Raw genomic sequence first — 12,112 nt, 5'->3', positions numbered from 1 at the left:
CTACATAAATAACATCAGCACCTCAACCATTAAGGTGCTGGTGTAGCACAGTGGGCTAAACAGCTGGCTTGTAATGCAGAACAAGGCAGCAGCACGGGTTAGATTCCCATACCGGCCTCCCCGAACTGGCGCGGAATGTGGCGACTAGGAGCTTTTTGCAGTAACTTCATTGAAGCCTACTTGTGACAATAAAAGTGATTATTATTATCATTATGCCCCTCCCCATCAAAATTATGGACAAAGCTTCTCCCTCAAACTTTGGCTCATAACTTCCTTGCAGTGTTAATGTAAGCCTATGTGTGACAATAAAGCTAAGATCTAACTATCATTTTGATTGTTATAAAGTAAATCAGAGGGTGAATTCCAGATGCCTGCACTTTCCCACTGAGGTAGCATAATTGACCCTCAAGGATGTTTCAAAACCTGCAGGAATAAGAATAGCAATATACTTGTGGGGGGTGCAGTGTAAAAACCATTGGGATATTTCTTTTTTTTTAGTGCCTTTTCGTAATTACTCTTTCTTTAAAAGATTATTGGAAAAAGTGTTTTTTTTTTTGAGTACCCTGGCAGTTGGGAGGTCTTGCTACTCCCCCCTCCACCCCCTCAACGTTGGCAAGTGCTTTGACCACTTGAAATGCAGGTTGCAAACTGTTCAGGGAGGGAGCATGACTCCTGTCCCAATTGGAGCAGCTCCCAATCATCAATAGTGCTGGACGCTTACCTGCAACAAGTGAAGCAAACACTGCTCTCCACTCACACTCTCTCTCTCTCTCTCTCTCTGGCTCACGTGTTCGGCAGCTAAAAGCAACAGCTGACCGTAAAATCCCGATCTAAATCCGGCTTAGATAAATTTCACATTATCATTCTGAAGAGGAGCTGAAAAATTGTGCCAAAATAAAGGCGTGGAACAGGATATGACAGGATTAAATAAGATGCAATGACTGAATTCTGTAATTTTTGGTTTGCAATGCCGGTTGCCTAATACCGGATAACCCCAGAGTCAACCATCTCTGGAAAATAAGAGGCATTTGTTTAAGGATCAATTTTTTTGAAGTGAACCTGGGATTAATAGAACAATTCAATTGTAACTGTTGGAAGGGGAATTCTCAGCACGAACGCCCAAGTGTTATCCTCTCTACTGGACAGGCAGGAAGAAATTTATGGTGAGATTTGAAAAAAAGGTTGGTTTCCAATTCAAGAGCAGCATTTGCGATCTAAAAGCATTATTCTCAACCCACCACCACTAACGATATTAACGGTGGCGAACAGAAATCTAAACTGGCAGAATAGCACCCATTGTGAAAGTTTCTGAAACCATGCTGGGACACAATTCCCCCTGTTGCAGTTACATCGAAGTCTTAAATCTTCTATTAACATCTCCCGCTGAAAATCGGACAGGGACTACAAGTTTAGAATAACAGCCAAATTGCTCCTCTGCCATTCAACTCAATACTCATCCCCCGGCTAAAAGACGAGTGAGACAGTAAACCCACAGACTCCCTAATAATCACAAACGTTACCAAACACATTCACACAACCGACCCAAATATTCATTTCAGACATAACAGTCTCGGTAACCATGGTCTTACTTTATGTTAAAGTAACGCGCTTTGCAGCAACAAGGGGAGGGTAATAGGAGATTACAGCATTAATCATGACAAGCAGTCGTCACTGCTTGCTAACGATTCTTACCCTGGCTTTGTTGAATATCTGTTTATTATTTGTTGAGTTGTGTGCCATGTCGGATCACTTTTTTGTTTCACTCCGCCCGCGTCCCAGTGAGTTTGATGGCTTCGCAGAGACGCGCTCTCTCTACTTGGCTGCTCCTCTCTTCTTTCTGGGCGACCAACAGCCCAACTTCCTGTCGCCTCTGTCCATTTACAGACTTCGGTCCCGCCTTGGCTCCGCCCGCCAGCCCAGTGACTATCGGTGACTTCTGCACGCACACGCTGTCCAGGAGGACAGGGGAGTAACACCCGTGTGGCTGGTGAACAAAGCCCGCCCGGACACCAGCTCACTCAGAGACAAAAGTCGAGCTCACTATTGCAATGAAAGGATTCCTCTCACACGTATCCCTGGCTCCCACTGTTGCGTCAGTAAAGAGTCCGACCCGTGTGCAGCCATTTAGTCTCAGAATCGTGGAATACCTACGGTGCAGTTTTTCTGTGAATGCGGAAAACGCAGTGACTTTTAGAAGACTTATTAGAAATATTGTGTGATTTATGTATTGTCTGATGTTCTTGTTTTTAATACCACGCCTATATGCTCTGCGCTGTGTAGCAATACAGATCAATACATTTTAAAAATCATCCTTTCTGTTTCATTGTCAGGTGGCACAGTGGCTAGCACTGCTGCCTCACAGAGTCAGGGTTTGATTCCGAAATTGGGTGACTGTTCCGAATGGAGTTTGTACGTTTCTGCGTGGGTTTCCTCCGGGTGCTCCTGTTTCCCCCCCACAGTCCAAAGATGTGCGGGTTAAGTGGATTGGCTACTCTTTTCAGGTCCAACAACAAAATAGAAGAAAGGAAACAAACTTAGGGACGCAGCAAAAAAGGGCCGCTCCTGCTAGGGGCACTGCCCGAACATGCCCGAAAGGGCAGCACGGTAGCATGGTGGTTAGCATAAATGCTTCACAGCTCCAGGGTCCCAGGTTCGGTTCCCGGCTGGGTCACTGTCTGTGCGGAGTCTGCACGTCCTCCCCGTGTGTGCGTGGGTTTCCTCCGGGTGCTCCGGTTTCCTCCCACAGTCCAAAGATGTGCGGGTTAGGTGGATTGGCCATGCTAAATTGCCCGTAGTGTCCTAAAGTAAGGTTAAGGGGGGGTTGTTGGGTTACGGGTATAGGGTGGATACCTGGGTTTGAGTAGGGTGATCAATGCTCGGCACAACATCGAGGGCCGAAGGGCCTGTTCTGTGCTGTACTGTTCTATGTTCTATGTTCTATAACAAAGATCCACGGAAACTTATAAACATCAAATAAGAGTGTAGTTAAAGAGGTCAGTAAAGCACCCCAACCCCTGTGATGCCCACCAGGCACGGAAGGTCTCGATGGTGCCCGTAGACACTACATGCAAACTTTTTAGGGACACCTGGCAGCGAATGTAGCCGCGGAAGAGGGGCAGACAGTCTGGCCAGACGACCCCCTCGGTCACCACAGACTGGACCTATAAATGCCGTGCTTCGCCAGGCCCAGGAGCAGGTTCATGAGGAGATCCTCCGCCTTCCCTGCCCCTCTCCACACTGGGTGCCCAAAGATCAGGAGTGTTTGGCTGAAATGCAAACAAAACTCCAGCAAAAGATTGGTCACAAAACTAAAAAGGGAGTGCAGCCTAAAACAGAGGCATGGTCCACGGATGCCGCAAGGCCGCAGGAATGGCAGGCTTCTTGGGTGTCTGTGAATCTGTGCAATCAGTGACTGTACGGCACTGCTGCATGCAACACCCTCCACCCCAGGTCCCCAAGATTCAGGGGGTGGACTCCTCCATAGGGGGACCTCCGGTGGGGACCTCCGCCACCAGACGACAACAAGGCATGTCTGGTCAATGGACGAGGTGAAGGATGTGCAGCAGCAGCCGGGCCAGCAGCCACAGCTCGCTCCTCCGCCAGCCATTCAAAATGGTATTGGTGAAGGTACAGATTCCTGAGCAGCGGCTCCCTGACGACAGCCATTACTCCTGATGGGGGGAGGGGGGGAGCTGCGGTGCGAGGTGACCATGTTCCAGACTTTGAGCAGGGACTGGTAAAAGACAGGCAGTGCCTGCGGAGGGTAATGAAGACACTGCAGATCTATCAACAGGAGCTGCTTGTCATAATTCAAGCTGTGCACCTGGCGGAAGAAATGCGTCATAAAAGCAATTTACTGCTGATGCTGGAATCTGAAAGAAAAACTGAAAATGCTGGAACATCTCAGCAGGTCTGGCAGCATCTGAGCTTTGACAAAGGGTCACCTGAAGTCCAAACGTTAGCTGTTTTCTGTCCCTACAGATGCTGGCGGATGCTGAGACTTTACAGCATTTTCTCTTTTGGTTGAAGAAATTATTTGCCAGGGCACAATGTAAATGTATCCTGCAGGGTCTGAAGGTGGAAGCACTAGTGACTGGTTGCCCTACCTAAGCGGGAGACTCAGAACCTCAGTGGTGACCCAGTGCAGTCTCTTGACCCAGAAGAACTTTACAAGCATTCTCTGGAGCTTTGTCACAACGTTGGGGGAAGGGTCAAAGTGACCAGCTGGTACCACAACATAGAAGCTACCAGCTGGTTTATGACAAGAACCCGACCCCTGTAAGACAGCACTTGGAGAAGTCCTGTCCAGCGTCTCAAGCAAGCGGCGACCTTGGTCTCCAACCCCTGCCAGTTAGCCGGCCAGGAGTCTTCAGCCCAGCAGAGATGGACTGCCAAGTAGAAGAGGCTTGTCCTGCACCAGGTGAAAGGCCTGAGCTCTGGGAGGGGGTCCATTTTCCACGGACTGACCAGGTGTCCGGAAAACTTGGCCCGGTTGTTCCTGGCAGAAGACGCGTCAGAGTACACAGCCTGGCACTCTCTCATGTCAGCAGGGTCAGTGAACATGAGGAGTACGTCATCAGCGTAAGCCAAGTGGATCACCCCAATACCCAGCCCGCGCAGAAGCAGTCCCAACAACCTCCTCTGTAGGAAGCGCAGGAAAGGCTCCCCGCAAATAGAATAGCATTGGCCAGAAAAGGGGCAGCCCTGATGCACTCCTCTCCCAAAACAAAGGGGTGCCGTCATGGACTCATTAACCTTAACGAGACACTCTGCGGCAGTACACAGAAGTCGGAACCAGGCAAACAATTGTGTCCCGAACCCGAATGCTTGCAGAGGCCCGAATAAATATTCGTGATCCACCCTGATTGCCTTCTCCTGATCAAGGGACAGGAAGACGCTCGGCATACCAACCCTCTGGGAATGATGGACCTGGTCCCGGACCAGATGGATGTTGTCGTGGATCGTGTGACCCGGGACTGTGTTGGACTGGTCAGGGTGGATTAGGTGGTCCAGCACACTGCCAGGCGCAAACACATCACCGTGGCGAAAATCTTGTAATCCATGCTGAGGAGGGAGACCGGATGACAATTTTTTAAGATGGCAGAGATCCTCCCTCTTTGGCATCAGGGTAATGGTGGCTCTGCGCCATGAGAGGGGCATTTCCCGGTTGCGATACTTTCTTCAGGAGCCCCGCATAGTCACTCCCCAGGACGTCCCAGAACACCCCGAAGAACTCCATGGTCAACCCATCCAGCCCTGGGCAGGCTGTCGAGGGCGCCGGTCAGCTCCCCCAGGCTTATAGGGGTTTCAAGCCTCCCCTCGCCCTCTGGGCTGACCTGTGGCAGGTCCGCCCACAAAACTCTGCAAGCATCCTGGCTGGATAGATCCGGAGAGAATAGGGCACTGTCGAAACTTCGAATTTGGGTCCTGACCTCCTCCGGATCCAAAGCGAGGGAACCATTGTCGGCCAGCAGCATAAGGAGCTGGAGACGGACCCCGCGTCTTTTTACCAGCGAGTAGAAGAAGGGGGAGCAGCAATCCATGTCCCTGAGGATCTGGATCCACAACCTCACATACGCGCCCCAGAACCCAACAAGTTGCAGGTCCCACAGCGTGACCTTCTGTCTGTATACCAGCCGCAGGGCCAGGTCCTCATTGGGCTGACCGAGAGGTGACTCCGGGTCCATCACCTCCTTCTCCAACTCCTTGACCCTAGATTTCCGCCTTTTTGCCGACCCCCTCGCATACCCCTGACAGAAGTTCCACACGTGTGTCTTGCCCACATCCCATCATAGCCTTAAGGAGGGGAAGCCTCCCCGCTTCCTTTTCCAGCTGGTCCAGAAGTGACGAAACAAGCCCAGGAACCGCTCGTCCTACAGCAGCAGGTTGCTAAAATGCAAGTACGCGTACCGCGACTGAGCGCAAGACAGGGTGAGGCCCGCCCACACCAGACGGTGGTCCGAGCACAGTACCTGCTGCACAGGCCGTCCGGACATGGGGCAGGTACGCCTTGAAATGAAAAGGTGGTCTATTCTGGACGCTCTGACCCCAGGCCTCACAAAAGTGAAAGGCTGGAGTCAGGGTGGAGAGTCTGCCAGACTTCCACCAAGTCAAAGAACCCGACCAGGTTCCTTAACATCACCACCCCACGAAAGCTCCACTGGGTACCAAGGTGGTACTTTGTCCCGAAGGTGTAATTATAATCGCCCCCCCCCCCCCCCACCCCCCCCCCCCCCCCCCCCCCCCCGCCCCCCCGTAGAGATGGTGCCAAGATGGGTGGGCACTTGTTCGAAGAATGTTGTCTGCTGCAAGCCAGCCTGGGGAGTGTAGACATTAACAAAGTGGAATACCTCGACCCCCATGTGAACCGTCAGGTGCAGCAACCAGCCTGGCACTGGCTCCTTGACCCCCAAGATCTCCGACTGAAAATGTGGGGCCAACAAGATAGTCACCTCGCCTAAACGTGAGGATATGTGACTCATGTAGACGCCCCCCCCCCCCCCCCCCCCCCCCTCGCCACTCCAGGAGCCATGTGGCTTCATCTCCTGGAGAGGTGTGGATCTCTTGCAGGAAGCACACAGCGTCCTTCCTGTCCCGGAGGACCAAGAAGTTCTGGAACCTGTGGAGCGCGTCCCTGCTGCTGTTAATGTTGAAGCTGGCTATGGTCACCTCCATGTCAGTAGTACAGTGCTACCTTCACCTTTTCAGTGCTCAAGAGGAGCAGAGGAGCGCGTCCCCCTCTGCTCCCTCAGGAGCCCGGCGAGGAAAGATTTCAGCCACGCTGCTCAGTTGCGTCCACATCTCCCGCCTCTTTAACGCAGCCGTGGGAAGATCAAATGAGCAGCGCCATGTCCGACCACCGGTCGAGGGCTAGCTGCACCTGGTATCAGTGGCCGCGGTTTACACAAAGAAAATCCCGGAGTTCCCCTTGGGAATAGGGGTGACTCGGTGTTGGGCAAAGGGAGTCCACCACCATGCTGCAGATGGACCCAAAATCATCATCTGTGCCCCCTACCGAGTAGCCGACCTCCTCCGGGCAGTGGCCGTCTGGGACCGAGTCCTCCGCCACATTGAGTGTGGCTGACAGCGCAGTCCCACCATCCAGCCTTGGATCTGCCTCGATCCCACCCTCCGGATCGTCGACAGACGGGTTCCTCGCAGACTCCTGTACTGGTGTCAGGCCAGTGGAAGGTAGCGGCTCAGACCCACCTCCTCTTGCGACACCGGGTCAGCAAATAGATCTGGGAACAGTTGTGGAAAAAGGTCCGGGATGGAGATGGGAATGACCGGCATCAGAGTCTGGGGCGGAGAGTAGCGGCCCTCCTCGCCACCACCGCCCAATGACCCTGAGGGCAGGGAGCCGCCGCAGCCCTCCGATGTTATAAAAACAAACACCTCTGGGGTGCAAAATTGCACCGGGCGGAACGAGCCCTCGGGGATCCAACTTGCACCCAGCCCCAAGGTGTCCCGCTCGGGGGGGGCTGCGACAGCTCAGGGGTCGAAACGTGATGAACTTTCTCTGATCTCTTCCGGGGGGGTGCGGTGTAATGTCGAAGGGCAGGGGTCGGGGCACCGCCCTCTCCGCACCGGGGAGGGGTCGGGGAAGAGGGTCATTTTTTTCTCTACCCCACCCCCCTCCAAGGTGTGGCGCCACTTGGAGGGGTGGCCTGTGCCAAGGAAACCTCCATCTCCCCCCCCCCCCCCCCCCCCCCCCGGTGGCGTGTGCCAAGGAAACCCTCCGCCCTCAACATTCTGCCCCCAGGTTGGAGGTATTGATGTCTTACGTGCCGGCCTGGGATCACGCGCCCCCCTTGCAGACCCGCACCAAATTGACGCCGGGCCCAGTACCCGATGCTGAGGCGTCAAAGGGCCCGGGTTGAGCTGGAGGGTCCGCGGAGCCAGACCAGACAGGGGCCCAGGGGTCTCTGGGCTGACGGGGTTGGGGGTATCTTGAGCCGATTCTCGTCTTGCCTGCTTTCGGGCCTTACGGCCTGGTGGATGCCCTCCTGCCTCCACGCCGGCAGCCGATTGGCCAGTAGGTGCCGGCTAGGTATCCCCCTGCAGTGTTGGGGTGGTAATGCCAATGGAGGGAGAGGGATTGGCGGTTCCAGCCGCAGCCACCTTGGTGTCTGTGGTGACTTTGGAGGCGGGCCAGCTCTTCCTTACATGCCTCACCTTTTTGCAGGCGTTGTACCACATGCCATCCGTAGACCAAAAAATGCAGAAGGTCTCTCCTAGCTGGGAGACCTCGAATCTCACTTCGAATACATCCCCCCAGGCCAGGCGGATGGAAGCCTGGTGCCGGAAGGAGTAGGTGTGCATGAGAGCGGCGTCCTTCAGGCCAAGAGGCAGCGGCGCCACCTCTGAATGATACTCCCCCAGTAGTTGGAGGTGGGGTGGAGGAGCTCCATAGGGAGGTAGGGCGAGATAGTAGCGAATATGACCCTCTCGGCGGTGGCCTCAAGAGGGTCCATGGCCACGTAGGTCCCGCCCACCGCAAGCCCCTTTTCAAGGGCGAAGTGGACCTCCCTCTCTGCCCTCAGGAGGAACACGAGTGAGAGGTGAGCAGTCAGGAAGTGCGAGGGTCAGGCAGGCAGGCACCAGTGTCGTTTTCAGGGAACGGTGGGAGGAGGTCAGCAACACAGAAAGGTGGGACACCATAGATTGTAGGATGCCTGAGGTGGGAGACTCCTGAGACACCGGTGAAGCTGGAGTTTGTGTGAGGATTTGGGAGTATAGGCAGATTTTCAGCCCGGGAGGGGGCCCAGCAAAAAACCCAGGCCGTGCTCCCACCCTAGGTCGACCTCCCAATGGAATCGGCCTGCTCCCTGAAGAAAGAAGCCGCTAGTGAATGGGGAGGGGCTCAGCAACCACTCGATCTCCCCGTCCCGGAACAAGCACACCGGGTAGGATGAGGAAGATTTGATAGTTGGGAGAACTGGGCAGGGCCGGGCCTTCAGCCTGGAAGGGGCCCAGCAAACGAGCAGTCCAAAGGGCTTTACTCCCACCTTGGTGTGACAGCCGCCTTCTTGTTGTTGTCCTTCTCTCCTTCCTTCTCTCCTCTCTCCTTCCTGCTCTCCTCTCTCCTTCCTTCCCTCACCTCTCCTTCCTCCAAGCAACTCAGCAGCAACCAGCACGTAAAACAGCAGCAAACTGAGCAACAGAGACAGAGAGAACAGCAGCAGCCACTCTCCACCACAGCAACAATCTCACAACTCAAATGCCGGCTTCGAATTGGCCATGCTAAATTGTCCCTTAGTGTCTAAAGATTAATTAGTGTTAAAGGGAATAGGGTGGGATGCGCTTTCAGAGGGCCGGTGCCGACTCGATAGGTCGAATGGCCTCCTTCTGCATTATTATTATTGAAAAAAAACAAGCAAAGCATTCCAAGTGTCAACAATTCCACGTGGAAGAAAAAGGTCCAATATTACGACGTGAACCAGCCTTTTGTAGTTTACACTGATGACCACGCAAAATTATAATAATAATCTTTATTATTGTCACAAGTAGGCTTACATTAACAGTGCAATGAAGTTACTGTGAAAAGCCCCTAGTCGCCACATTCTGACGCCTGTTCGGGTACACTGAGGGAGAATTCAGAACGTCCAAATTACTTAACAGCACGTCTTTTGGGACATATGTGAGGAAACCAGAGCACCTGGAGGAAACCCACGCAGTCACAGGGGGAACGTGCAGACTCCACACAGACAACGACCCAAGCCAGGAATCGAACCTGGGACCCTGGCACTGTTAAGCAACAGTGCTAACTACTGAGCTATCGTGCACCATGTTGACGACCTAAAAATGGAATTGGGCCCCTTTCGCTTAGTGTTCATATTTGGGGTGTCAGACCTCCTGAAGATGCAGACTAGAGAGGGGGCTGATGTTCTAACCTTCGCCTCGCTAATTGCTCGCAGGCGGGTTCTGTTGAAGTGGAGATCAGCTTCTCTACCCAGTGCCTCAGTATGGTTGGGGGATCTCATGGAGATTTTGCACCTCGAGATAGTCAAGTACACTGTGAGGGGGGCTGTTGAGGGGTTCTACAAAAGATGGCAGCCGTTCATTTCATACTTTAAAGAGCTGGTTACCATTAGCAGTTAGGGAGGGGGGGAAGGGTTTTTGGGGCGTGGGTGTTGTTGCTTTTATTTGTTTTACTGTTTTATATTTATCAATATGTTGAATAAAAATATGTATTTTTTAACTTGGAGTGTTATTCTTATTGGGGCTACTTTGGGGTCCTGATGCAGTTTAACTGCATGAAATAGTCTTCCTCATTTGTGGGGCAATGTGCAAAGCCATGGCCCAGGATTCTTGATGGCGATTTTGGTGGCTTCAGCCACCAAGTTCCTGTCACCCCAAGTGCAGTGTTGATGTGGGTCACCTCACATGTGGGAAGATGGCCTGTCGGGCTATGGTGGCCCTTGGCCAGCAGATATGACCACGGCGCTGTTTTGGAGGGGACTAGGTCGTGTAAGTCCTATCCGTAGGGGAATCACACATTAGAATGGGATCAGACAATGCTGTGCATGTTGTAGTCTATGGAATACTGGAGTTCCAGAACCCTTTTTTCGACATTCTCATGAGAAAGCAGCAACTGTAAAGCCCCTTTTAGATCCAAAGCTGGTTCCTCTAATATTGTTTATACCACACACTGACCGATCTCTCAACATCTCAGGGAGGGTTGGACCAAAGTCACAATGCTCGGCTAAACTGTGATGGGAAATTAAAAGCTCCATAATTGATTCCCTATGGGTTCACCTGGCCATATTAAAGTAGTATCTCTGCATGTTTACCGACTACTTGGAGTCATAATGATTCACAAGTTCCACGAGTTCACTAAAGGTTCTCGAGTCCCGGGCCGCCGGGTAGGTAAGGCTCTTGATTACCTTGAATGTCGGGGCTCTGTAGGTCAGGAGTATTACCATTTACCAGTCATCTCCAAGAATACCATTTGCCTGGAAGAAATAGTGCATCGTTTGCTATACTGTTCCCAGTCTTCAATGCTTGCATCAAAGGCTTCTAGCGTTCCGAAAAAGCATCATTAAAAAAATTTCACCAACTTCATTCTTGTGCTGGGTAATTCCGTTGCGGTCAGGACATCCAGGATCGCAGCTGTTGTTTTCCTCATCGCCAGTATAAAAGCTCTGGTGGCCTGCGACGTTAACTCCAAATGAAGTTTAATTTGACAACAAAAGTGGCTTTCAGCACCAAGATCCCAAACGAGACTACCGTTCTCGCCGGTGCCAGTCTGGGCTGGCTATTTTGAGGTGATTTCTATGATCCCCAGCTGACGGGCCTCCGCCCACTAGCGTGGGAGCTCATATTCAACGATTGCACAGGGAGATCAATTGGGGTGTCCCCATGGGTCTCGTGAGGGTTCTCTACAGGAGATTGATTTGTTTGGCCCATTTCATAACTGCCTTCTCAAACATTGGAGAGAATTTCGGTTCTCTTTTGGTGGCAGCTTATAAAACTCTTGGATGATGGAAGGGCTAATTAATTTAGGGGCAAATTATGTTTGACATTGACATCCTTTCATGTGAAAGGGCCTAAACATTTGAAATATTGGGTGCGATTGGTGCAGTCACTGTTCTGATTCATGAGTTTCATTCCGAGTATCTTACTCTTCCACTGGTTCATTGATATTGCTGCTACATACTGCTGAGACCCAAGGTTGCTCTGTTCCTCTGCTGGGCCTCCAGAATCCACATCTGCCAGTTCAAAATCGATTCTCTGTGCTCCGCTGACCTTCTGATTCGACTGGAAAACCTCAGCCAGCACCTTGGCCAACACTCAGCTCTTGAATACCTCTCAACATTCCTCTTCTGCTTGAAAACATTTTCTAATACCCATAACTTTATGAAGCTTTTCGTCACCCACTGTTGTACTTCACGTGACTGCAATGAGGTACATAGGTCTGAAGTAAATAAATGGTAAGGCTGCTTTCTTACATTCTATCTTGGTGTAACAATAACATTATAGCTGCATCCATTGTTTTCCTATTTTTCCCTGGTATCTCGCCGTGGAATATTTTCAACATCGTAAGTGGTTTACAAATGTAACCTGCTACTGTTTTTATTGTTGGAAATATTTTCATTAAAGAAAGTAAATT

General features: G+C 51.8%; 1 protein-coding gene across 1 annotated transcript in view; it reads right to left on the bottom strand.

Moving 5' to 3' along the window:
- Positions 1-2,017, bottom strand: part of ada (adenosine deaminase) — an 86,539-nt gene extending 84,522 nt beyond the window's left edge. The window contains exon 1 of the mRNA XM_038803209.1: positions 1,693-2,017. Within this exon, the coding sequence (XP_038659137.1) occupies positions 1,693-1,740 (48 nt within the window). The 5' untranslated portion in view covers positions 1,741-2,017. The remainder of the gene's footprint in view (positions 1-1,692) is intronic.
- Between the last annotated feature and the right edge of the window lie 10,095 nt (positions 2,018-12,112).

Source organism: Scyliorhinus canicula, chromosome 7 (assembly GCF_902713615.1).
Source record: "Scyliorhinus canicula chromosome 7, sScyCan1.1, whole genome shotgun sequence".
Classification (NCBI taxonomy): Eukaryota; Metazoa; Chordata; class Chondrichthyes; order Carcharhiniformes; family Scyliorhinidae; genus Scyliorhinus; species Scyliorhinus canicula.
Note: the sequence above shows the minus strand (reverse complement) of the source record. Positions and strands in the feature narration are given on the sequence as shown.